We start from the raw sequence: 27,778 nt of genomic DNA, 5'->3' as shown, positions 1-27,778 counted from the left end.
ACATTGGTCACCTTCATTATCATTTAGGACAGCAGCATAGTACTTACTCTGTTAGCTTCCACAGTATTCTGGATGTGCTGTGATCTAGTCACTTGCCTATTAGACATTTAGTCGTAGGATCCAGGCTTTAGCATAATTCCACTTAAGATACCTTTATAGATTTAAAGCTACATTTGCATTCTTCACTGGAGTCCAAAAGTACAGCCTGAGTAGATTTGTGGTTTAATAAATAAAAGGTTTGTGTGATTGGAACTGTTGGCAACATAGATAGTGGTAATACCAACTCAGAAAATGAGGAAATGGGTCTTTTCTACTGGGAGATGGTTATAATAAATAAACTTATTTGCCTGTTGACCTGTGTGTAACCATTTGTGACAGACCAATATTGCAGTTACTTTGCATACTTTTGGTGTTTTGATGTTTTTGTGTTCATATTCCATGTTCATGGAATATTTTGTTTTTAAAATTTTACCTGTTGTTTAATTTCTAAAAACCTGAAGAACTAATGTTTATGATTGACAGATAAGGAAAAGAGTACAAACTTGCCTGAGCCTCCGTGACCGTGTTCCGACTCGTAATAGCCAAAGTCATTACTCCATGCTTCTGCCTTCTGTTCGAAATACGATCTTTTGTGGTAAAGAAAACTTGGGAATGAGTGGCTAATTAACTTACAAAAATTGCATTTGGTTTTTTTCAGTCTTGAATCCAGATAATAGTTTTGAAATATTAGTGGACCAATCTGTTGTGAACAGTGGGAATCTGTTAAATGACATGACTCCTCCTGTAAATCCTTCACGTGAAATTGAGGACCCAGAAGACCGGAAGCCTGAAGATTGGGATGAAAGACCAAAAATACCAGATCCTGATGCTGTCAAACCAGATGACTGGTGAGTCTTTGGTACCTGTTTTTGAATGCAGTGGAGCGTTTCATACATTCCATGTGGCTTAAGCAATCTAATGATGGTTGAAGTCTGATAATTTGTACAATCTGTGATGCAGTGTAAATGTTAGGAAAAGTGCAGACTACTACAGCTGAAAATAGTAGTGACCGCATGGTGACCCCCAGGGCCGTCGTGGTCATCTGGACTGCCTCACGCCATTTCACAAGCTACTAAATGCTGAAACTCATGATAGGGCTTGCCTGTGGCAGCACAGTTGGTTTGCGACGGAACTTCACATTTTTTGGCCTGGCCTTTCCCGTGCTTCTATAATTCAATTTAAAGCTGGAGTCCTAAAATTTTAATTTGAAAAATAGCCTTTCTCCTATTAAGCAGTACTCAGCAGATCTTTGCGCTCCGTTGGGCGCTGGAATACAAAGCTACAGGCACGCCGCTGCCTGCACAGCCCGCACCGTAGTTGTGAGACAGGCAACGAAGTTGGCGTGCATATGGTGAATGATCTAATATGTGTTTCCATGGTGACCAGAGCACCAAGTATACCAGGCTTTAGTGTTTTAAATTGGGAACTGAAAGTGGGCAGGAGCTAACTAACTGGGAAAGATGGGAAGTGGTATTTCCTGGTTGAAGGAGAATATCATGTGCAAAAGTAGAGGAAGAGGAGCGAGCTTAGCACACACGTGGGCAATTGAGTGGTCTTTTATGCAGGATGCAAATTGGAGAGTGGTCAGAAATGGAAGCCGGTGGGTTGTCCTCTTGTGCATGACCCTGTTTGAACTCTTGGTATGGTGACTTGTGGAAATGTTAGAAAGTGAACAAAGAGAAATATAAAACTGATTTTCCATTTGTAAAAGCATCCTCTTAGGTTTCTTAGGGAAATTCTAGTTGATACTTACCTGCTGCACTGGTGTAAAGAGTGAGTTTATTTATATGTTTGGTGAACATTAGATTTGGGCTCACCTTGTTCAGTATTGTATTCCTTAACTAGCTGTTTTGTTGTGGAGGAGAAGTAAATGTTCAGCTTAAAAGGTCAGGTGAATGATAGACAAGTTTTAGTCCTAACACAATTTTAAACTAGCATAGTTCTAAAACAAGCATAACCCTGACCAAGAATAGGAGATGTCCTTGGTTACCAGCTAAAGTGGCACTGTCTTACAGTAACTGCAGAAAGCTTTGAAATTAGGTACTTCTTGATAAACTTAGAAGGGTGACTGTTAAAGTCATAATTCACATGCTAAAATCCACCCTTTTAAAATGTACAGTTTACTGGTTTAGTATATTCATAGTGTTGTGCGGCGATTACCACTGTAATTCCAAAACATTTTTATCACCCAAAAAGAAGCCCATACCCATGAAGCAGTTACTTCTCCCTATTTCTCCCTTCCACCAGCCCCTGGCAACCAGTAATCGACTTTCTGTCCTACGGATTTGACCATTCTGAATATAGGATTAGTAAGATATGTGGTCTTTGGTGTCTAGCTTCTTTGGCTTAGCATAATAGTTTTAAGACTCTAAGACTCATCCATGTGGAACCTTGTATTGATACTTTCTTTTTGTGACTGAATAATATTCCATCCTGTGGGTGATACCACATTTTATTTATCGATTCCTTGTTTAATTGACATTTAGGTTGTTTCCCTTTTTGGGCTATGGTTGTGAATAACACTGCTATAAACATTCAAATGAATGGTTTTGGGTTGAACATACGTTTTCATTTCTTTTGGGTATATTCCTAGGAGTGTAATTGTTAGGTCACATGGTAACTATGTTTAACTTTGTGAGGGACTGCCAAACTGTTTTCCAAGGTAGCTGCACCATTTTGCTTTCTTACAAGCAATTTAGGAGGGTTTCATTTTTTTCCATATCCTTGCCAATACTTAGTTTTATCAGTCCTTTTTCATTATGGTCATCCTACTGGTTATGAAGTGGTATCTTATTGTGGTTTTGATTTGCATTCAAAATGATGACTAGTGATGTAGAACATATTTTCATGTGCTTTTTGGGCATTTGTATATCTGAAGAAATGTTTATTCAAATCCTCTACTGGTTTTTAAATCAAATTGTCTTTTATTATTGAATCGTAAGAGTTCTCTATATATTCTGCATACTAGACCCTTGCATATGATTTTAGATATTTCTAGGAGGAGCTATTTCACAAAGTGGGACCACACTGTAATCATTGTAGTTCTGTGGCCAGTGTTATTGTTAATTGTCTTTTTCTTTTGTGCTTAGGGATGAGGATGCCCCTGCTAAGATTCCAGATGAAGAAGCTACGAAGCCCGAAGGCTGGTTAGATGATGAGCCTGAGTATGTGCCTGACCCAGACGCAGAGAGGCCGGAGGACTGGTATGAGCATTGGTTAACTTTAACATTGCCTGCTCTTTACTGAAGGGAAAGTTAGTACTTAATACAGCCAGGGCTTCCCCGGGGGCCCAGACAGTAAAGCATCTGCCTGCAGTGTGGGAGACCTGGGTTCAATCCCTGAGTCAGGAAGGTCTCCTGGAGAAGGAAATGGCAACCCACTCCAGTATTCAACTGCTCAAACTTAAGTGTAGAGCTCAACAAACTAAATTGATTACATTTTCATCTCTTTTTTAATGTATCTTGTCACAGAAAATCCTTTGTTACTGGAAATGCAGAAACAAAATGATGCTTTGTAGTACGCCGCTGAATATTCCTGCAGGATTTTAGGGAAGCCCTGGGGTAGCTTTTCATAGTCCTGCTTCACAGAATCCACTTGCAGTTTGTTTATGTCTATATAGGGATGAAGATATGGATGGAGAATGGGAGGCTCCTCAGATTGCCAACCCTAAGTGTGAGTCGGCCCCTGGGTGCGGTGTCTGGCAGAGACCCATGATTGACAACCCTAACTACAAGGGCAGATGGAAGCCCCCCATGATTGACAACCCTAACTACCAGGTTGGTACCTCCTGATGGTTGAGCTGCTTCATTGAGCTCTTTGTGTTCAGATAGTTCTCGAGTGTGTAGTGAGCCTGCCACAGATTGATCCTCTATATTCAAAGAATTGAATTAAAAACAAAGTAAACTTCGGAATTAAGAGAGAACTTATGTGTTGTGTTGAAGAGATAAACCTAGGAAGTGGAAAGACAAGCTTTCATAATTGCATTATAACTTAAAAACAAACAAAAATGAAAACTTGTGTTTCGGACACCCTCCTACCATGTGGCAGGGGTGCTCCAGCCATAAATATCCAAACTGGCAGTCTCTGGTAGCGTGGATAGGGGACTGTGGTGAAAGTTGGTTTCCTGACCGTGAGTTAGCCCATTGCTTGACCTCGGTATCTTCAGCTATAAAAAGACTGAAGCGCAAATGAGATGATTATACCGGTGGTGATACCTTAAAGCTTCAAGTTTACTGTGGCTCTGTAACAGTTCCGACCCTGGTCTCACTTCTGTTTCTGTTCTAGTCAGATTATTTAAACTCACTAATTTCTACTTTACAGCTTACTTCGAAATGTAAGTTCTATCTCTACATATGGACTGTGTATGCTTTTCTGTTTTTAAGTGTATTTTTAGTTGTGCAGGCAGTAAGAAAAGTTGCCCCTTAGCTGTTTTGTTGACGGCCATTTAGGTGAATTTCCATTTTTGCGTTTAGAATCCTTGCTGCAGTGATTTTTCTTGTACTAGTCTAAGTATGCGTGGCAATCATTTCTCTGGGCAGTTGTCTGAGGTGAAGTATCTGACTGAAGACCGTGTGCACTTCACCACTGAGGAAGTCTGTACTGGTCTGTGCTCCCACTCCTGCCAGCAGTTAGCTGATAAGAGTGAAGGCTCTTGGAATGTGCCAGGTAGAGCAAGGTGTTGGTCTGAATCAAGGTCATGGGTGAAACTGAAAGTAGAAGTTGGAAGTAGTTGGAGTCAGCCGTCTTAGAGGCGTTAGTAGCGTTTATTGTTTTCTTCCTGATAAGTTTCACCCAGTCAGCACTTACTTCACAGATAATGCAGAATTCATCTTATTTAGGTTCACTGTAAATTTGTGTTGATCATTATCTGAAATGATTTTTTAAAATACTTTTCTCTAGGGAATCTGGAAACCACGGAAAATACCAAATCCAGATTTCTTTGAAGATCTAGAACCTTTCAAAATGACTCCTTTTAGTGCTATTGGTTTGGAACTTTGGTCTATGACTTCGGACATTTTCTTCGACAACTTTATTGTTTGTGGTGATCGAAGAGTAGTTGACGATTGGGCCAATGATGGATGGGGTCTGAAGAAAGCTGCAGATGGGGCTTCTGAGGTTCGTGCTTCCTTGTTTCTTGTGCATTTATGTCTTTTATAGGTAACTAATTGCTACTGTTGGTGAAGAGCGATCTTCTAAGATTTGTCTTTTCCCTTATTTGGGAATGTTGTCATAGAAAGTGTGACCTGTGTTTACTAAAGACAAAATACTGGGGTTTTGGACATGATTTCATTAGGTTAATACAAAGATTTTAGAGTCTATATTTGTGTTATATGCATGGTATTTCTTTTAAAATTGTGCTAAAATATAGTTAACAGGGATTGACAAATATACTACTATATATAAAATAGATAACTAATATGAACCTATTGTACTGCACAGGGGACTCTATTCAACACTCTTTAATGACCTACATGGGAACAGAATCTGAAGAGTAGATACATGTATAACTCACTCACTTGGCTGTACAGCAGAAACTAGCACAGCGTAAATCAACTATTCTCCAGTTTCAACAATGTAAAAAAAATGAACAAAGTTTTCCATTTAGGATCTATTTTAATACACTCTTAAATATTGAATTTTGGTTTATTAAATAAGTGGAATTTTCAAATAATTGGTCATAAGGCCAAATTGAAAATTGGAGACACACTAAGAAAAAGAAATTCTTCATTCACTGGTCCCTGAGGTTAAGAAACTTTGCAGGTAATTGGGAAGCCAGCTTTCACACCTAGGAAAGAGAAATACCCTTGATGATAAAGATAGCAGGAAAATTGAGACTTTTATTTCCTTTTTACACTGTGTGGACATCTAGGCTTGAATCCTGTGAAAATGGTATCTGAGCAGTGCCATGCAGGAATTTAACAGTGGGATAGTACTGCCTATATTTAGTGTCAAAAGCCAGACCGTGAAATGCGTGCTGTCTTGTTTTCCAGCCAGGGGTAGTGGGGCAGATGATTGAAGCGGCTGAGGAGCGCCCATGGCTCTGGGTGGTCTACATTTTGACTGTAGCTCTGCCCGTGTTTCTTGTCATCCTCTTCTGCTGTTCTGGAAAGGTATGAGTTGTTGTTAGTTTGTTTTGTTTTATGTTGATTCACTCTTACCATGTTAAAAATAACCAAGATATATTGCCAGAGGTTTTTCTTTGCAGCAGCTCAGTAATGACTGAGCCACATTTGGTGCTGACTTCTGAAACCCTGCTCACTATTTTCAGCGGCCATTTATGGTGCCCAGATGGAAGTAGGACTCTTAGCCCCCAGTCGCTAGTCTGGGTACTGCTCTCCTTCGTATTTGGCAGCAGCTTTCTGAAAGAAGGAAGGAAAAACAACTTAGATACAAAACTGACCCATCTGGGCACAGACTAGCTTTTCCTGCTGGCATTCCTGTTTCTGTTCATATACTTCGTAATTCAATCTTTGATTTCTCGTTATCCATTCATTTCTCTTTTCAGTATTCCCCCTTTCCCCCAAACACCACATACAGGAGTAATACAGCCTTATTGTAGTTTTTCTTATTTAGTCTTTGTTATATGGAATTTAAAAAAAAGAAGAAAATTTTGTTTGGGCCCTCTACTTCTGCTAAAGAAGACTTGTGCTTCACACTGCATTCGAGACGTTTTGTAATCTGATCCCCAATCTTTTCTAGCTTCATCCTCTGCCACTGTTCTGCATATTTGTTACCTCAGTCACCTTTGACTAGTTAGACTTACACATTCCTGCCTGACCCCGTTCCTTCTACTGTTCCTTCTGCCTTGAACCACACATGCTCACTGGAGAGGAAGCTCTCAGGCAGGAATTCCTTCTTACACATTTCTTTGTATCTGCTCCAGCATACCATTTGCACAGAACTTTGCTCATAGGCATTCAATAATTACATGGTAATATAATACATAAAATATGAACAAACCTCTTGCGCTTTGGGGGAATATTTCAGAAACAGGCCAGTCCTGTGGAATACAAAAAGACTGATGCTCCTCAGCCAGATGTGAAGGAGGATGAAGAAGAAAAGGAAGAGGAGAAGGAAAAGGGGGATGAAGAGGAGGAAGGTGAAGAGAAACTTGGTAAGAGGTAGACCCCAAAATATCTGCTCTGAGCCAGCACCCTAAGATGTTGCTTCAAACCCTTATGAGCAAGTTACTGTCAGGATTGTTTTAGACTCTAGAAGTGTGTTCTAATGCTAACTTTCTAGTTACCAAAAAATAAGTATAAGATTTTGCTCAGTTGTTTTACTTTGACTTCTTAGAAGAGAAGCAAAAAAGTGATGTTGAAGAAGATGGTGACACTGTCAGTCAAGAGGAGGAAGACAGGAAACCTAAAGCAGAGGTAATAGAAAGTGGGGGGAGAGTAGATTTTATAGAGTATTTTCATAAGATAATTTTCAATGGCTATGACAGTAAAAATTCTGTTACAGCCAATTTTGTAAAAGTGGGATTCTTAGCATTAAAAAATTCAATTTTTAAATTTTTAATTACATTTGAATCTCAAAACTATTTTCCGTGCTGAAAATGGTTTTCTGTAATAAGCAGAAGGCAAGGGAAGACTAATAAAGTGCTTTCCAGTAATGGTAGGTTCCAAGTTGTTTACAGTCCTCTATCATTGTCTATCTCTCCTCACTGTGCCCTTAAAACTATTTCTTGGACAAATCACTGCATTCTAAAATTTTTGTCCCTCCTGCTGATGAATTCATTTGTTCATTCATTCAGTAAGTATTTCTAGAGTCATTGTTAGTGAGCAAGACAAAAATACTCTACCTTTGAGGAGCTTAATTCTAGTGGGAGGAAACAGTAAGCAATGGGCATCTTAAGGAAGTAAATGAACAGTATGATAAAAAGCAATGAGCTATGAAAAGTAAAAAGAAGACAGAAAAAGGTTTTGGAAGTACTGGGGCAGAGTGAGTTGTAAGTAATTTTAAAGATGATAGGCCTCAGCGTAGCAAAAACTTGGAAGAGGTGAAAGGCTTTGCCATGGAGATGTCCATGGGGAGAGAGTTCCTGGCAGAGGAAACAGCCACTAAGAGGACCTGAAATGGCAGTCTAGAAGGCCAGCACGGCCAGGAGATTACAAGGCTGGAGACAAAGAGCACGGGGAGAGCTCCAGGTGAGGCGGGGCCGCTGAGGCTGTGGTATGGGACCTGACTTTTCCTGCTGGTGACACAGGCAGGCATCATAGTCTACTGGGCAAAGGACTGATGGGATTACTCTGGCTTTGATGTCTTCTGCAGACCAGGGAGAATCAAGGAGCCTAGATAGACTACTGTAATAATCCAGGCAAGATACAGTGGCTTTGAGCAGGGTGATAGAGAAGGACATGAGTATCTGATCTGGATTTCTGATCAGATTGGACAGATTGGGTCTGATCCAGTCAGGTGGATTGGATATGAGGTATGAGGGAAGGAAAATAGTCCACGTCATTCTCACCAAGTTCCCTTTTCTCAGCACTTCTCTTTCATTCTGATCCTTTCTGGAAACTACCCAGTTGTCATTTCCAGCTACCACAACTCTGCCCTTCCATTGGTAAAAGTCAATGCTGTTTATATTTTCAATGGATATATTCTATCTCAACTAGAATGCAGAATTCTTTCAGGTGGGGGCCAGTCTATTTTCATATTCCCCAGAATTCCTCACACAGTAAGTGGCCATAGTGTGGAAAGAGCACTGGGTTTGTAGTCTTATTTTTTAGGCCATGCCATGCAGCGTGTGGGATCTTACTTCCTCAGCTAGGGTTCCAGCCTGTGCTCCCTGCACTGGCAGCATGGGGTCCTAACCACTGGACTGCCAGGAAGTCCCTGGGCTTGCAGCCTTGAGTATTCTATGAAATCAGCCTGGGCTTGGACAGCCTGTAGTCCTCATGAATCTGGGCTTTCACAGCCTCAAAGTGGGACTATTATGTCCACAGACCAGTAGATTATTCAGAATTAAGCAGGATAACATGATAGCCTGGTGTTTGGTCCTTTTTAAAGAACATGTTGATGGGATTAGGTTCAGAAAAGTGCATACATGCACATTTCTACCACCACTGAGCCAGTCATTGTTTTTGGTGCACTTTCTTCTAATCATTTTTTTGTTTGTTTTTCCTCAAATGAGTTATACTCAGCTGGTTGATCTTGAAAATGTGGTGAATTTTTACTTTTAAAAAAATGCTAATAGTGAATTTCTTGTTTTTTCAACCAACAGGAGGAGGAAATTTTGAACAGATCACCAAGAAACAGAAAGCCGAGAAGAGAGTGAAACAATCTTAAGAACTTGACCTGTGATTTTTCTCTCCCTCCCCTTCCCCTGCAAGTGTGGGTCCTAGGAGAGGACCTGGCACACCTTGGGTTGAAATTCAAAAACCTTCAGATGCACCACCATCAGCAGGTCCCAGCTGAACACTCGCCCGTGTAATTTTAAACAGCTAGCAGTAAATAATTGCAGTTGTGACATAAAGGACCCTGTTTCTGTAGAGAGAAAAGCTTAACATAATTGTTGTGAAATGTAACATGAAGCAACTAACTTGTAATTTTTTTTGTTTTTAAACATGTTTGTTTTTTTTAAATAGTGTGATAGAACTTTGCCAGTCTTTAAAAATCTTGGCTTAATTTAATATATTAATCTGTCCATGCAGAAATAAAACCAACCTTTAAAAATGTTAGGGGGATGAATTTGAAGTTGGTGAATTGTAACTGATTTTAAGTTTGGTATTATGAAACATTTAAGTGTCTTTGTCCCCTAATTGATAATCATGTTTAAAATGGAGTCATTTGTGGTTATAATCTTGTTTTGCTTGCTTCCATTATTCAATTCCTCCTAAGGAAATTGAGAGTGATTGGATGGAAGCCCAAATTTAAGTAAAGATTGTTTAAGTTATATTAAAAATAGACATACAAAAAGAAAAAAAACATTTCACTTGTTGGTTAGACCATAAAGTGTGTGTGTTCTCTTGCCCTTGGAACAGCTCAGTTCCCACACAGCTCTGCAGATAGTGGAAGAGGTGGCATATATGGCACTCAGGCCTCCATCCTTCACACGCCAGGAGTGTCTGGGCGCCAGTCTTCTCAAGCGGGTGGCTTCTCAAGGAGCTGCCACCATGTGTGAGCTCCAGAGTAGGTGCAGATGTTCTCATCACATCTTCCACTGTGTTGACACTGTCTTAGCTTCTCAAGTTCCCCAGATTCCCAAGAGCTTTCTCCTCTGCTATGCATTTTGTCTTCACAGCGCAGCTTACAGTCCATTGCTAAAAACTATTATAAGCTCTGCATAGTGTTAAGCTTTACTGTGATTATATGTATGTTTCTTCTTTGTTGAGCAGACCCACACCTTTCCAGGGTCAAAGTACAGGATAGAATACTATCCTTCATCTTTTACTCCGTTTAGACTTCAGAAGTCGAATCCAGAGTTGAGCCAATTCAGAATTGACTGTAATTGAACACAGGCTAAAAGTATTTATGGGGGGAGTGACTTTTAGCATGAGTTTTCTGATTTTTGTAGCTGCTAAACCTTTTAAATCTTTATTTGCAGTTCATGTAATACTTGTGTCTTAAATTACATGATAAAGCAGTCCTGTTCAATTTTTTTTATGTGGCTTGTAGAATTTTTAATAAATGAGCTTAGGTCTGTTTTTTCATGTGGAATGCAGATGGGTGCTATCAGAGCCTCTCCCCTATCACTATAGTGTAATAATACCATTATTACACCACACTGAAATGTATTCAGAACTAGATTTTTTTTTTTTAGCTTTATTGTTTCTTCAGAGGTGTTGCAAATGTACCGATGATACTGTTTCTTGCACTGAATATATAAACACTCCAGAGTGTTTATATTGGGGAGATATTGGGGAGGAAGTATATTCGTAAAAGATGAAGGCTGTATCTGTTTCTCTTCAGTTTTTTACTTGTTCACTTAAATTCTTATGAGGGTGGGATGCATCTTCTTGCTGTTCAGTGCTTTATCCTTTTTCATCTGTTTTGTGGTCACAGTGACCTTAGCTATGTAGCAGACTTTCCCAAATGTATTGAGTGCAAATAAACAGTTACTTAGCAAGACCCGAAAATATGTCTGCAGGTTTCTCCTTGAAGTAAGTGTGTGGGATCATTGCATTTCTAAAAGTCTGCCTTCACCCGTGATTTGACATTGTCCGTCATGCTTCCCTTACAGTTTCTTCCAGCTGAGCTGTGGAATAACAAAGTATATATGAGTAGACTGTTCATTTGCAGGGTAATTTATCATATCCAGGGTAATTATTTAGCAGCGTTTGTCTCCCCTCCCCTCTAGTCCTTGGTGGGGGGGAAACCCACAAAAAAACAAAGCTAAATAAAAAATCTTTTCTTGGTTCTGTATTCCACTTTATTGAAGATGCAGCCTCCTAATTAGAAGTCTGACCTTAATGAAAGAACAGCAGCAGTATTCATCTCTTTAAAAGGCACTTACGTTATTTTATATGCTGGTTATCTGCCCCATTGATATAAAATGCCCACTGCATCAGATGTGTTCCTCAATTTCTCTTATCCATAACACACTCCACTTTTCTCAGATTGTTGGCGTTACTAAATGGTGTTACATTAAAGCATCTGCTTTTGACTGAACTTAACAAATAATCTTCAATTTGTTTTACTGTTTCAGGAGTGGGTTAATCTTCCATTAATTGGCTACTACATGAAAGTTTGCTAATACACATAAACTATTATGAACAGTGAAATAGTTATTACTTCATCTTACCACATGAAGGTGAATATAATTCAAAGTAGGCTTTGCGTCTTTTTCCTGTTGGATTGGGGTTCAGTAGTTTCAGTTGTATAGGATGACTAGCAGCTCAGAGGAAGAGGGGTGATTTGTAGATAATATTCTTGTAGATTATGGAAACCATTTAACTTCAAAATTTTTATCCAAAAATGAATGAATTTTGGAATCAGACTCCATCTTTTATATTCCTATTTAGGAATATTTTAGAACATTAGGTCAAAACTTACGTAGTTTTAAATAGGCTTTTGAATTGCTTTCTGAAGAGTACACAAAATGTAGTGCTCCTAGTTACAATTATCTTTCCCCATTAGGAACTTTAATTCTGGTGTAAAACTTATGTTTGAAGAATGGTAAAAGTAGGACTGTTACGGTGTTCATGAGCCCTACACACTTGCTTTTGGTGGGTCACTTGTATTTTTTTTTACTGAGTTTGTATAAAAACAGGTACTATTTGAATAAAAACTCGATTTTTTCTTCTGCTTTTAAAACATTTTCATTGGCCTAGTAAGAAGTTACTGTACCAAATGTTTGAGCTGTCGACGGTGTCTCATTTTGTAGCCTTTTGGCACCTCCTGTTTCTCTTTAGCAGTTAGGGTGCCAACAGGTATTGGCACCCTAGTTTCTCTTGACCCAACAGACTGTCTAGTTTGATTGCTCCTGTTTTTTCCCCCCTAGTTTCCCACTTCCTTTGCCTACTAGGTATAATGCTAGAGTGTAATTGTCTTTAGTAGGATTTTGTCGTCTGATTTAATTTTACCTAACAGACGTAAAATTTTAAACGCAAAACTTGCAGGCCAGGCTCCCCGTTTTTTTTTTTTTACTAAAGCATCATCCTTTGCAGTTCTACTGTGCCCACTCCTTCCCCCAGGAGACTTCATATACTTTTCCTTATGTCGGCATTTTTTCTTTTAGTAGGTGTAACTTTTGAAATACTTTCATATAAGGGCAGATTGATACTCTCGATTCAGAATAGCGCGAGGAAACCTTCAGCTCGAGTACGATTCTTACCAACTGTGAGGCTGAATGTGAGGAGTGAGGTCGAAGGAAAACCGATGACACTGAAAAAGCGTGGCTACTGTTGAGCTTATCAAACCCGAATTTAAGAAGCGGTAGGAAAATGGTGAATCGCTGTGGTGCCAGACCAGCATCTGGGTCCGGCGGGTTACGCCGCGCCTGCTGCCCCTTTCCGCGGCGGACCCGGAAGGGCCTGTTCGCGTGAGGCGGCGTTTAGAGCCAGCTTCTGTCGGTCACTCAGCTGAGCGCCGAGGACTGAAGCCCGCCCAGCTGCTTCCCTCCGCCTGACTCGAGAGTTCCTTTTAAACTCCGCAAGGGAACAGCCCAGCGCGCCTCTAGTGTGCGCGGCCCCGCCCCTCGGGCGGCCCGCTCTTCCTTCTCTAATTGGCCGCAGTGTCTGTTCATCAGCTGTGACGGCAGGGTCGGCTGCCGGAGCCCCGCCCTCTTCCGAGAGCTCCGAAAACAATTTTAAGATGGCGGCGGCGGCGGCGCGGAAAACAATGGGGCCGGGCCGGCGGGGACAGGCCGAGGCCTGAGGTGGGCAGCGAGCGCCTGCCCGGGTTGGGCCGAGCGGGGCCAGAGGAAGACCCCCGCCGCGCGCGAGCCCGTCCCGCAGCTCGCGGGACCATGGCGTGGCAGTGAGGCAGCCGGGCAGCCGGCGCGGAGCGGGGCGTGCAGTGCCAGCCGGCCCGAGAGGCCCGCCTCGGGCCTGGCCTGAGCAGCCCGCGGCCCATGGTGCTGCCCACCTGCCCCATGGCGGAGTTCGCGCTGCCGCGGCACAGCGCGGTCATGGAGCGCCTCCGCCGGCGCATCGAGCTGTGCCGGCGCCACCACAGCACCTGCGAGGCCCGCTATGAGGCCGTGTCGCCCGAGCGCCTGGAGCTCGAGCGCCAGCACACCTTCGCCCTTCACCAGCGCTGCATCCAGGCCAAGGCCAAGCGCGCCGGCAAGCACCGGCAGCCGCCCGCCCCGGCCCCGGCCCCGGCCCCGGCCCCGGCGGCGGCGCCCCGCCTCGATGCCGCCGACGGCCCTGAGCACGGCCTCCCAGTCGCGGTGAGTAGGACCCGGGGAGCAGCCCGGCCTCCAGATGCTGCCCCTGACGCCGCCCAGGGCGCTTGGAGACTGCCTCAGTGCCCGCAGCGCCTTGGGTCTCGCTCCGGGGAGGCTAACGTGGCTGGGACTCAGCGGTTGTCATCTGCGGGAAATGGCACTGTGGCCTTGCCTTGGCAAACAGGATCCCGAGGAGCGACCGTAAGGCCCCGGCAGGGAAGGCTGGTGACCGGGCGGTGAAACAGTCTTCTTCCAGACTTGATTTCGAAATTCTGAGAACTCTGTTTTGGAACAGACTGGCATTAAAGTTGCCTGTGATAATGGCTTCATTTATTCTGCAGCTGTTCTTTGAGTCCTTGCTCTTTGCAGGGTCAGGGCTTAAATATGGAAATAAGACGGACTTCAGTTGACCAACTGAAACTGTTCTGAATGGAAAGTCAAGAATCTTTTGGAAATCTTCGTAAAGGCATAGTGCTGCTCATTGAGATGTACAAAAGTATTCTTTGTTTAGGCAACTCTGGAATTTGTGATTACAGCAGTATTGTTGGCAGTCCCAGTTTTAATTAGAAGCCTGTTTAAAACCTCTGATGATACTAGAGTTTGTTGGTAAATTATTACACCGTCTTGGGCTCTCAGTAGTGCTAGGGAAGTTTGTTGGTGAGAGGTTTTCCTTCCTGAAACTACTTATAAGGTTCGTTGCTATTGTTTTCTCGGTAATTTAAAGTTTAGAACAGATACTACCAATTTAATTTCTGTGTATTTTTATAATTCACGCCTTTGTTAGGTCTCACTGGGCTGTTGGCAGTACTCTTCCCTAATTAGTATTCAGATATTTAGTCTCTAACCCTTTAAATGCTATGACCCTCACAGGCCCTATGCCCAGTTTGTATTATTTTTCTTATTCTCTCCCACATCAGTCTGGACTGCTGGACATCTCATTGCTTATTGTTATCAATTCTTCTATAGTCAGGACTTCTCATCCTCACTTTTCTTCTCTGTAAATTGAAGATGTGTTTGACTTCCTCTGGGATTCTTGTAAGATTCAAAAGAAATGAGTGTCCAGGTGAAAATACTTCATAAATGGAAAGGCTGCCTGTAAGACCCACTGTGTCACCTCTCAGAATCCTGACATCCTTCAGATCCAGTTCATCTTCCTCTTTAAAACCAGTTTTTATCCTGCTCCAGAGCAGTTAGAATCTCCTTTGTCAGAACATTAAAGAAATGCATTGCCTGTGCTATTTTGAATATTTTAAGCACATCCTTGCATGCTACCTTAGAAGTGTCTTGGAAACTAGACTGTAAGCCCTAGGAGACAGGGAGGGGTGCAGCTCAAAGGAAAGACTTCAGGTTTGGGGTGGTCATTCCATTTAAGTAAATAGTGAAAGCCCATTAAAAAAAAAAATCTCAGTTTTACACACAAATAGTTGCCTTGAACACCCGCTAGAATATATATTATTAGTGATTCAGTTTGTTTAAGGAGAGTTAAGAATTTAGGTCCTCTATGATATTTTTAGCCCTAAACTACTAGAGAGAGGCTGGACATGCTGTTTGCAGAGAAATGAGTTCTGATTGTGTTCGAACTTGAGCCTGGCCTGTTAGTCACTCCTCTGGGTGATCGGGTGTGTCGTGCTGTGTTGGTGTCTTATCACAGTAAACCTTGACCCATGGGCTTCGTGAGCTAAACTTTAGAATCGAATTGCTCTGCTGCCTCCCTGCTAGGAAGAGGGACCCTGTTAGCTCCAGGCTCCACATGCTTCTAGGTGAGCGCTTTGGCTCTGGAGTGAAGTTTTAGGAATGGAAGAGGAGTGTTTAGTAGAAGGCATTTTAGTGGCTCCTTCCGTTCAGAGAGGGGGCGAGTTCTTGCCTCTTGGCCTTGAGAGAAAGCACAGCTTTGCCCAGAGAGATGGAGGGGAGAAAGTGATTATTATTTTTGACAATTCTGTATATGTATTTGATCTGATTAATATTCCTGAGTGAAAGTCGTTTCCGGCTCTTTGCGACCCCACGGACTATAGAGTCCATGGCGTTCTCCAGGCCAGAATACTGGAGTGGGTAGCCTTTCCCTTCTCCAAGAGATCTTCCCAACCCAGGGATCGAACCCAGGTCTCCCACATTGCAGGTGAATTCTTTACCCGCTGAGCCACCAGGGAAGCCCAGTACTCCTTACATAAGGACTATTATTCTTATTTTTTCCAAAAGTCTTGTAGTACTCTTAGGCATCCATTTCCTAGCAAAGTTACCATCAGCAAACCATTTGTACAAGTGAAAATGGATCAAATCAAATTTACTAGTAGAGTCCACTCTCTGCTTATTTTTTCCCCCTTCTTAGGATATTCCATTACAGCAAAATCTTGACCAGTATCTATTTACAGTAGATACTGTTACAGATGAATCAGAAACTGTGCTTCAGACTTTTTCTCCTCTAGTTGTCAAGGAATGACCTTATTAGGTTTTCTTTATACTGCGTGTGCTCATTGAAAACCAAATAGTAATTTTCTAGTGACAGGATTGACTTCTTTTTATTAGGGATGCCAAATAATAGAGAATTACCACTCACTGTATACAAACGTTAATTTTGTCATGAAACTAGCCTTCTACAATAGCTTGAGCATTTTTCTTTGGTAAAATGTTATAAAGGTTTATGCCTGGACCCCTTGGACAGCGTTGTCATTCTTTTGCTGCTTACTTCTTAAGTTGTTGTGACAGTTTACCAAGAAATTTGACAGTTCCATGTCAGCCATTCATGGAAGTTGCCTTTCCTGCTTAGTGTAGAAAATTATATTGTTTGTTAGGAAAGAATTACTGATACATTGTTGATTGTTTAGGGAATATTACTTGTCTTTGTCGCTTTGTCTTTGTCTTCTAACTTGTATCTATGCATAACCACACGGATAGTGCAAAGAACGGCCGCTCACCTTTGCTTAGATTCTGCCCGTTGTCGTCTCCGTTCCCTATTTGCTTTGTCGTGTCTCGCACACTCTTTCTCTCCTCTCTACCTCTCTCTCTCTGAAAGTTCTGTTCTCTGAACCATCTGTGAGGACAGTGCACACCTCTCTACCCCAAACACTTCAGTGTGTACCTTCTAAGAGTTAAAGATGTGCAGAATTTTAATAATTACTTTGTAGACTGAGCCTGTGTAAGAATTATATAAATAATAAATTATTTTCAGAGAGTAAGTGTTTCTGAACATGAAACAGACATTGTGGGATGATTTTAGAGAAAAGATGAGTAATGTGGCTTTAGGATTGCATTTCTTCCTGTGACATTCATGACCTTGTCCTAGCATCTTCTTTCCTTTTTCATCAGTATTCCCCTTTCCACTGGGTCCTTGCCATTAGCTGCAACATGAACATTCTCCTTTCTTTTGTCTTTTCTCACCCTCAGAATAGTGTCCTGGCTCCTTCCTCCCCTTTGCCCTTTCCGCCGCACTTCCCATTTGCTCATTTCCCCATTGTAATCTGTCTTCTGCCTCTTCTACTTTTCTGAAGCTGCCCCCTTAGAGGACACCAAAGATGGACTTGCCAAATTCAGTGGCTTCTTAGTCATCATTCTTTTTTGACTTCCTCCTTCCTAAGACTCTTCTGTTAGCTTCTACTCTCTTCTGATTTTCTTTCCAGCTTTCTGACTTTTCCTCCTGCTTTCCTGTATTAATTCATACAAAAAAATATTTGAGTGCCCACTGTAGGTCAGAACATTTTTTGGTTGCTAGGGATACAGCAGTGAACAAGACAGATTGAAACTCTGCTCTCATGGAGAGAGATCAATCATTTTTAAAACTAATTTTAAGTTATAATAAATGCTAAGAAAAAAATGTAAAGTGATGTGATACTGAGTGATTTATAGTAGCAGTTTTAGATATGATAGTAGCAGCTCTGTCTTAATTTGGGCTGAATGACAGGAGGTTATGAGTCAGCTGAAACTTTCAGAAGAGAACATTCCAGTTAGAACTACCACCAGAAAGTTTCTGAGGCAAGAACCTACTGAGCTTGCGTGAAGGACAGAAAGGAGGGACAGTATGGGCAGAGAGTAGCAGGCAGTCAGCTGGTACGAGAGCTGGGCAAGCGAGGGTCAGATCAAGTGCAGGATTTGAAGGAAAAACATCACATGATCTAACATTTTTTAAAGGCCATTCTGATGCTGGATGGAGGGTGTCTGGGATTGGTCTGGGCGTGAATGGATGCAGTTCGGGCTTTTGCAGTGGTCTAGGCTGGAACTGTTTGTGGTAGTGCAGATGGAGAAGAGGTGAATTCTGGATAGCTTTTGAAGGCAGAGGTGACAGAGGGTGGTGATGGACTAAATGGAAGGAGTTGACGGGAATTCCAAGTTTTTTGGCTTGAGAAATGTTCTTTGGACACTGTTAAAATATTCATATTCCCTAGTTTTTTCCACTCAGTTTTCTTTTCCAGGGTTAATGCCATTGCTTCTTGCATGCGTCTGTCACCTATAATAGATTCTTCACCTCTCCACCCAGGGTCAGATGCAGCTGTGGACTGCGCATTTCCAGTTTGATTCCCTCGTTATACAAAAGGGACTCTCCGCTTTCCTTGCCAATTTTATATTTCTTCAGAGTATTTTCCCTTGGAAATACTCAACCAAAGCAGGAGCTTGGGAATCACCCACCCCTTCTCTTCATTTCCATCTTTTTGTTTTGGCTGTGTCCTGCAGCATGTGAGATTTTGGTTCCGCAACCAGCGATGGGACCCATGCATTGGGAGCACGGAGTCTTGACCACTGTATCATCAGGGTGGTCCCCATGTCCATCTTTAAGTTGGCCATTTGTTCACCCAACATTGAACTCCTGCTGGGAACCAGGAATTGTGGTGCCAGACCTATGTCATGTAGTCATCGCAGAGCCCTGTTGAAGGCTGTAAAACCTATGGGAATACTAGGAAAGGGATGCCCCTTGGCTGAAGTTTGCAAAGTGTTACAGACTTTTAAAGTGGGTCTTAATATTTTGCCAGATGTTTTCCCAAAGGGTGTTACATGAAGCACTAATTTCATGGCCTATTAAAAGAGTTCTAGAGTTGCACAGATTTGGGTGATACTGGAATAAACGAATTTAAACAGTTTCCTTTATTTAGGAGGTTTCCAAACATTTAGTAGCCTAATAAGCAGGTGGGCTTGCGCTCATAAGAGCAGGGAACATCTAATAGGATTTTGATCCTTTTGGAAAACTAAGCAAAAGCACAAAACTGTGACTGACTAATTCTTTGAATTTAAGACTTTAAGTGCCAGAGACTGGAAGATAAAATTGGAAAGCTAGGAGTCGTATCACCAAAAGCTTTATGGTTGATACTAGGTGTTTGGACTAAATAATTTTGAAACATTGCCAACCTCCCTGACAGATTTTTGTTGACATTTTAAGCTTATCAGAATTATAATGATTTGTTGTGTTAATCAATAGTATACTAAATTACCATAACTCAGTTTAAATGAAATATATGAACTAAGAACATTTATGTAACACATGAAGCACTACGTATGTTCAATGTGAATCAGCTGTTTTAAAAAGAGAAAAGGGCAAAAATACTATTTATAGTGGCAGAGGATATAACTTCCAGAGAATCATGAATGTTAACATTTTAAAATAAAATGATTACATCACTTTTAAAAAATGTCTAGTGGAATCTGAAAACTTTAGTGGTGTGCTTTTGTCAGCCACTTAAGGAATGCTTTTCTATAACAGAAATTTTATTTTTCCATTAATTGATTTTTCTTGGCTGCACTGGGTCTCTTTTGCCGCACGTGGGCTTTCTCTAGTTGTGGTGCGCAGGCTCCCCCTCTGCGGTGGCTTTGCCGTGGAGCACAGGCCAGGGTGAGCAGGCTCAGTGGTCATGGTGCGTGGGCCCAGGTGCTCTGAGACGTGTGGGATCTTCCCGGACAAGGGATCAAACCTGTGTCCCCTGCATTGGCAGGTGGGTTCTCAACCACTGGGCCACCGAGGAAGTCCCAGACATTTTTCTCTTGACACTTGCGCTTCTTTTTTTCTTTTCTCTTTCTTTACTGAAGTATAGTTGGTTTCCAGTGTTGTGCTAGTTTCAGACACACGGCAGAGTGATTCAGCCATGCACGCAGAGACATCTGTTTCTTCTCAGATTCTTTCTTCCTTATAGGTTATTAAAACTATGCAGTGAATTCCCTTTCTGCTCTTATTAAAGTCAATTTATAGGGAATTCCCTGGTGGTCTAGTGATTGGGACTCTGCTGTTTCACTTCAGAGGACCCAGGTTCAATCCCTGGTAGAGGAAAAAATCCCACAAACCCTATGGTGTGGCCAAAAAAAAAGTTGATTGATACAAAAGACTATATGTAGCATTCATAAGATTCTATGCGTTGTATATATTTGATATGTTAATAAGTTATTATGGTAAATTAGCATACAACAAACAGCATGCATTATACATTTTTATAAATAACATGCAAAAAAGTACGGGTTTATTATACTTACCTGGCAGGGGCGCTAATGGCGATCACCAGGGTGGTTTTCCCAGGTCAGTCCTTCACACTCCACAGGTGCTGAGTCCTGCGATTCCCCAGACATGGAAAGTTCGCCTGCATAATTTGTGGTAGTAAGTAGTGTTCATGTTTTCCCCTGAAGGAAAAAAAAAGTAAAGGTTTATTAGACTTGCCTCTCAGTGAGATGGAGGAGGCTTTTCCACCTAAATTTGTTCACATAACTGTGGCTGAATATTACTTATTGACAAAATGACAGTTTTTAATTCTCTTCCTATTTTTTTGTCTTTACAAATTTAAGTTCCAGAAATCCTTGTTTGCCTAAGCATAAAAGAAAAGAAGAAATTTAATTGTAGTAATGTTCAAGTTTTTGAAATTTGAGTTGTTTGCCTGAAATCACATAGTGATATCTATCATCCAAAATTAATTTGTTAATTAGATGACAGCTTGGTTAGGTACACTGTCAATTTTAATGAAAGCAGAAAATTAGAGACCATCTGACTTGTAAAAGGATAATCTCATCAGCAGTCATTCAGTTTCTCACTAAGAAATGTAACAGAGGCTTTACCAAATCTTACCGATTGATTGCCTATTATACCTGTTATTCTTTCATTTAGAAGGACCTTGTATAACCTAATACACTCAAAGTTGATTGGGAAAATAAAACCATTACTCGCTTCAGTGCACCTTTGCGGTAGCTTTTGGTAAACACCTTTACCCACTTCAGGCATGTTGTCATCAGAACCTTAGAGCTGTGACTGCGGCTTGTTTGGTTTGCGCAGTGTCTACCAGGTAACCCAGTTGGCAGAATCAGTCTCATTGTCCAGTTAATCAGCTTTCTGTCAGGAAAGGTTTGACTTCGGTTTTCAAATGCACATAACACTGTGCATCCCATGAGTGCCGTCTCACTTCTGAGCTCTGAGGGAGAGAGTTGAGCGGTGCGGAGCCTTGCCATGAGTTCTGTCCCGGCGGCTGCTGTGCACTGCCTGTGTCTTACTCGAATTAAGCATTCCTTAGAAGCGCTGTATGTTATTGGTGAGTTGAGGATGGAAGAATGATGTTTCTATGATGAAAAATCTCGGCACTCGGGCTGCCCACTCTCCCAGTCTAATTCAGAGCGTCCCAACTCACAGGCTACACTTTGGCGAGTTACGTACTCAAGGCCCTTAAGTTAGTGAAGAACGATTGTGCCTAGCAGAGCAGTGTAAGGCACTGTGGTATTCGGTGAACTTTGGAGCAGCATCCGTGTTGCTGGCCTGGTGGAGCAGCCTGTCATTGACGGAGTCACAGCAATTGGCACCACGGAAATGAAGCCCATATGCAGCACTCCAAGATCCCTAAAATGCTTTGAATGCAGGTCTTTTAAAATAGCCTGATTTCTCTAGATGTCTTCACATGTATGCCCTTCCTTAGTGCCATAATGCCTGACACTCGCTCACCATTCAGAACTCTGCTCACGTGTCATCTCCTCTAGGACGTCTTCTTTGAGTCCTTTCTCTAGCCGGGATGGGTACTTAACCTCTGCCAGAACAACCTCACTGTGCTTTAATTAGCGTGCTTGCTACTCTCCATTAGACTGTGAGCAACCTGAGAGCAAGACCAGTAACGTAGCACATACCTGCTACATATTTGGCAGGCAGCAGGCATTTGCTGAATAGATGATACTGGTATTGTGGAAGGAGCTGTGAATTAGAAGTCAGAAGCTGTATGTTTTAGGCTGGAGTCATTTCAGAGGTGGACTTAACAGGTGACAGTAGGCCCTGATTTACACTGCCACGTTCCTTGTGGCCTTGTTCACAATAGCCGAGGTGGAAGCAATCTTAAGTTTCCATCAGCAGATGAGTGGGTGAAGAGAATGTGATGTATACATACAGTGGACTATTATTCAGCCTTAAAAAAAAAAGGGAAATCTTGTCATATGTTGAAACGGATGAATCTTAGGGACATTGTGCTAAATGAAATAAACCAGTTTCTGGAAGACAAACACTGCCTGATTCCATTTATCTGAGATATCTAAAATAGTTGAACTCTTAGAAAGCATAAAATGGTAGTTGCCAGGGGCTGGAGGGAAGGGGAGAAGTATTTAATGGATGTACAGTTCCCGTTGTGCAAGATGAAGCGCGCTAGAGATTTGTTGCATAGCAGTGTGCACACGGTTAGCACTGTGCTGTGCACATAAAAGAGCTCAAGATGGAAACTTCTATGATAAGGGTTTTTGACCACCTTTTTTTTTTAAGTATGGTTGAATTGCAGTCTTGTGTTACTTGTTGCTGCATAGCGAGGTGACTCAGTTTTACATACACACACTTTTTCGTATCCTTTTCCATTATGGTTTATCATAGGATATAGAATGCAGCTACCTGTGCTATACAGCAGGACCCTGTTTATGCATGCTGTGTATTACCAGTTTGCATCTGCTAATCCCAAACTGCCAGTCCAGCCCTCTCCCATTCCTCACTGCCTTGGGAACCACCAGTCTATTGACTGTGTCCCTGATTCTATTTTCATTTCATAGATAGGTTCATTTGTGACCACAGTATTTAAAAAGTTGTCTATAAGACACAAACTATAATTTTCCAAGTCATATGCCTGGAAAATTTTTAGCAGTTATAAGGGTTTTATGTATTTATTTATTGACCACGCCATGTGGCATGTGGGGTCTTAGCTCTGTGGCCAGGGATGAACCTGAGCCTCCTGCATTGGGCGTGTGGAGTCCTAACCACCGGACAGGCAGGTGGCCTGGATCCCGCAGCTCCAGCTAAGAGCCTTCACGCCACAACGAAGACCTGCTGCAACCGAGAGAAAGAATAAGGCTTGTCAATGGTGCTAGAAAGACCAGAGTCATTTTAAAGTGTTATAAACACTAACAAAGAAAGATATGATAGATGCTACGATTTTCCGCCTAAATATAGTACAAGGAAGAACCTCATATGTATGTATCTCTAGTCCTATATAGTATCTTTATTACCATATATGAATAAAGTCTGTTAATCTAAACAAAAATAAAGGTTGATGCTGCTAATGAGCACAATGCATACAGGCGAGATAAAGCTGTTTATGGGCCAGGAGTCAAAAAACCTGCATGCAGTGAAAATTTTGGCCTAAAGTAATCTTGTGATTTTAGGCATGGCACTTACAGTTAATGCTGTAAAGAACAGTATTGCATAGGAACCTAGAATGTTAGGTCCATGAATCGAGGTAAAATTGGACATGGTCAAGCAGGAGATGGCAAGAGTGAACATCAGCATTTTAGGAATCAGTGAACTAAAATGGATGAGAACAGACAAATTTAATTCAGGGGGCCAGTATATCTACTACTGTGGGCAGGAATCCCTTAGAAGAAATGGAGTGGTCCTCATAGTCCACAAGAGTCCAGAATGCAGTAGTTGGGTGCAGTCTCAAAAACAACAAAATAATCTTGGTTTGTTTGCAAGGCAAACCATTCAGCATCACAGTTATCCATGCCCCAACCACTAATGCCAAAGAAGCTGAAGTTGAAAGGGTTCTGTGAAGACCTATTAGACCTTATAGAGCTATAAGACCTATAGACCTTATCAGTTCAGTTCAGTCGCTCAGTCGTGTCCGACTCTTTGTGACCCCATGAACTGCAGCACGCCAGGCCTCCCTGTCCATCACCAACTCCTGGAGTTCACTCAAACTCACATCATTGAGTCGGTGATGCCATCCAGCCATCTCATCCTCTGTCATCCCCTTCTCCTCCTGCCCCCAATCCCTCCCAGCATCAGTCTTTGCCAATGAGTCAACTCTTCGCATGAGGTGGCCAAAGTTCTGGAGTTTCAGCTTTAGCATCATTCCTTTCAAAGAACACCCAGGACTGATCTCCTTTAGAATGGACTGGTTGGATCTCCTTGCAGTCCAAGGGACTCTCAAGAGTCTTCTCCAACACCACAGTTCACAAAGCATCAATTCTTTGGCGCTCAGCCTTCTTCACAGTCCAACCCTTACATCCATATATGACCACTGGAAAAACCGTAGCCTTTACTAGACGGACCTTTGTTGGCAAAGTTATGTCTCTGCTTTTGAATATGCTCTCTATAGACCTTACAGAACACCCCCAAAAGACATCCTTTTCATCATAGGAGATTAGAATGCAAAAGTAGGAAGTCAAGAGTTACCTGAAGTAACAGGCAAGTTTGGCCTTGGAGTGCAAAATGAAGCAGGTCAAAGGCAAACAGAGTTTTGCCAAGAGAACGCACTGGTCATAGGAAACACCTTCCAACAACACAAGAGACAGCTCTATTCATGGACATCACCCAGTGGTCAGTACTGAAATCAGATTGATTATATTATTTGCAGCCAGAGATGGAGAAGCTCTATACAGTCAGCAAAAACAAGACTTGAAGCTGACTGTAGCTCAGATCATGAACTTCTTACTGCCAAATTCAGACTTAAATTGAAGAAAGTAGGGAAAACCAGTAGGCCGTTCAGGTATGACCTAAATGAAATCCCTTATGATTATTTAGTGGAAGTGACAAATAGATTCAAGAGATTAGATCTGATAGAGTGCCTGAAGAACTATGGACAGAGGTAAGTAACACTGTACAGGAGGCGGTGACTGAAACCATCCCAAAGAACAGTGCAAGAAGGCAAAATGGTTGTCTGAGAAGGCCTTACAAGTAGCTGAGAAAAGAAGAGAGAGAAAGAAGTTATACACAACTGAATGCAGAGTTCCAGAGAACAGAAGGGCGAGATAAGAAGCCTTATGTGAACAGTGAGCCTTATGTGAACAGTGCAGAGAAATAGAGGAAAACAATAGAACGAGAAAGACTAGAGGTCACGCCAAGAAAGTGGGAGATGCCGAAGGAACGTACCATGCAAGGATGGGCTCGGCAAAGGACAGAAGTGGCAGAGACCTAACAGAAGCAGAAGAGATAAAGGTGGCAAGAATACACAGAAGAACTGTGCAAAAAAGGTCTTAAGGAGCTGGATAACCATGATGGTGTGGTCGCTCAAGTAGCGCTGGACATCTGGGAGTGTAAAGTTAAGTAGGCCTTAGGTAGCATTACTGTACAAACAAAGGTAGCAGAGGTGATGGAATTCCAGCTGAGCTATTTCAGTTCCTAATAGGCCTTCTCAGACAACCATTTTGCCTTCTTGCACTTTTCTTTGGGATGGTTAAAGTGCTACACTCAACATGAACAGCAAATTTGGAAAACTCAAGCAGTGGCCACAGGACTGGAAAAGGTCAGTTTTCATTCCAGTCCCAAAGAAGGGCAATGCCAAAGAATGTTCAAGCTACCATACAATTGTGGTCATTTCACATGCCAGCAAGTTAAGGCTCAAAATCCTTCAAGCTAGGCTTCAGCAGTACATGAACTGAGAAATTCCAGATGTACAAGCTGGATTTAGAAAAGGCAGAGGAACCAGAGATGAAATTGCCAACATCTGTTGGATCATAGAAAAAGCAAAGGAATTCCAGAAAAACATCTACTTCTGCTTCATTGACTTTGCTGAAGCATTTAACTATGTGGGTCAAAACAAACTGTGGGAAATTCTTAAAGAGATGGGAATACCAGACCACGTTACCTGTCTCCTGAGAAACCTGTATGCGGATCAAGAAGCAGCAATTAGAACTGGACAAAGAACAGCAGGCTGGTTCAAAATTGAGAAAGGAGTTCATCAAGTATGTGTATTGTCACCCTGCTTATTTAACTTCTGTGCAGAGTATATCATGCAAAATCTGGGCTGAATGAATTACAAGCTGGAATCAAGATTTCCAGGAGAAATATCAGCAACCTCAGATATGCAGATGATATCAATATAATGCAGAAAGTAAAGAGGAATGAAAGATGGTCTGCTAGGTAAGGGACCTGAGTCTCGGGACTCTGCCCTCAGCCATCTCTGCTGCTTATACATAAAGTGCCTGCTTTGGCATCATGGCATCCAATCAGGTCTGCTCTGATACAGGTGACCTAGCTGGTCGTGTCAAGAGAATTTTGGAAGAACCAGACTCTTTTAAACTTATCGTCATTTAGTCCTCCTAGGAGTCTCATAGGGTAGATATTATATCCAGTTTTACGTGTCAGGAAACTTAAGACTCATAGATTAACTTGCCAAGATTGCCAGCTCAGTGGTAGAACCAGAAATTCAGACCAAACTCCAGGACCAAAACTCTGTATCTTTCTACTGTGTCTTTTGGCTTCTGCAGATGAGATCCTGCATGAGAAAGAGTTTCATAAAAATTAGATGTTTTTTAGAAACAAATTGGTTAATATGTTATTTAGTGTAGAACAATGATTTTTCAAAGATACTCTGTGGCAGAGGGTCATGTATATCAGAATTACAGTGGTCCCTACTTAACTGCACTTTTGCTTTCGACTGAGTTACCTGAGGTCAACTATTGCCTGAAAATATTAAATGGAAAATTCTAGAAATAAGTCATAAGTTTTCAGTCATGTGCCATTCTGAGCAGTGTGTGAAGCCTTGTGCTTCTCGCTCTGTCTGCCTGGGGGCCTGAATCATCCCTTTGCCTCACATACCTATGCTGTGTATAGACACGCCCTGCAGTCACTTAGCCGTCTGGGTTGTCAGACTGATGGTGCTGGTATTTAAATGCATGTGTTCATCTAACACTCATTTTACTTAACAATGGTCCCGAAGCAGAAGAGTGGTGATGCAGGAAATCCAGAGCTGCCAAAGAGGAGGTGTGAAGGGCTTTCTCCAGTGAGACGGGCCCATCCACCGCGGGTGGCGCCCCACACAGCTCTCGGGGCGTGTTTACCTGTGTGTCTTTTGTGTCTGCAGACACCCTCCCTCTTCCACCTCTCCCGTGACTTCCCTCCCTCATCGCTGCTCAAGTGAGTCTCTCTTACTGATGGGAACGTGGCACACCCCTTAGTTGTGTGGGGACAGCTTACATGTCTGGCTTCGGTTTTCACTCCTTGGGTCGTATGATGCACCTGCAGCCTTGCCATAGCTTCAGAACAGGCAGAGTATACATCCCCATTCCTTAATTCGGAGCTTGGACTTAACGAATTACTTTGGCCAATGAAATGTTGTGAAACTAATTTTTTTAAATTCAGAAAACAAAAGCTGAGAAATATTATAAAATGTGAAGTATATGTGTGAATTATACATATGAAGTATGAGTAATTTTCCCAAAATGTAAAGAAAAAAAGAGAGAAAAAGCTAAAAATAGAGAAGAAAATTTGAGGACGAGTATAGGAGATTGAACATCCGAAAAAGAGAAATGACTGGAAGAAATGATTTAACTTGAGAATGTAAGGGCGTGAGCTGCCAGAGTAAAGGGGCACATTGTGCTCAGCACCGGGGAAGCAAACAGACCCGTGGCAGTCATAGTTTCTCAACACTGAGTTTAAAGAGGACAGACTTCCAGCTCACATCTCAAGAATCAAGGGTATCTTTGGACTTCTTGGCAGCAACATAGGCACCAAGAAGGCAGTAGTACAGTGCTGAAATTCTGAAGGGAAAC

At 42.0% G+C, this 27,778-nt stretch overlaps 2 protein-coding genes across 4 annotated transcripts in view; both read left to right on the top strand.

The window, feature by feature from the left end:
* The window catches only part of CANX (calnexin), a 63,343-nt gene that overhangs the window by 20,001 nt on the left and 15,564 nt on the right, over window positions 1–27,778 (top strand). The window contains exons 8-15 of one of the 3 annotated variants that reach the window (XM_015095730.3): window positions 698–887; window positions 3,129–3,242; window positions 3,659–3,815; window positions 4,939–5,154; window positions 6,030–6,149; window positions 7,027–7,153; window positions 7,336–7,415; window positions 9,266–11,399. In XM_015095730.3, coding sequence (XP_014951216.1) covers window positions 698–887; window positions 3,129–3,242; window positions 3,659–3,815; window positions 4,939–5,154; window positions 6,030–6,149; window positions 7,027–7,153; window positions 7,336–7,415; window positions 9,266–9,319 — 1,058 coding nt within the window. In that variant the 3' untranslated portion in view covers window positions 9,320–11,399. Of the gene's footprint in view, window positions 1–697; window positions 888–3,128; window positions 3,243–3,658; window positions 3,816–4,938; window positions 5,155–6,029; window positions 6,150–7,026; window positions 7,154–7,335; window positions 11,400–27,778 lie in introns of those variants that run through there. The other 2 variants (XM_060415345.1, XM_060415346.1) reach the window with 2 other exon arrangements.
* Window positions 13,273–27,778, top strand: part of MAML1 (mastermind like transcriptional coactivator 1) — a 60,082-nt gene continuing 45,576 nt past the window's right edge. The window contains exon 1 of the mRNA XM_012179064.4: window positions 13,273–13,876. Coding sequence (XP_012034454.3) covers window positions 13,556–13,876 — 321 coding nt within the window. The 5' untranslated portion in view covers window positions 13,273–13,555. The remainder of the gene's footprint in view (window positions 13,877–27,778) is intronic.

Source organism: Ovis aries, chromosome 5, assembly GCF_016772045.2.
Source record: "Ovis aries strain OAR_USU_Benz2616 breed Rambouillet chromosome 5, ARS-UI_Ramb_v3.0, whole genome shotgun sequence".
NCBI classification, from domain to species: Eukaryota; Metazoa; Chordata; class Mammalia; order Artiodactyla; family Bovidae; genus Ovis; species Ovis aries.
The sequence above is the reverse complement of the archived record's forward strand: the minus strand, read 5'-3'. Positions and strand labels throughout refer to the sequence as shown.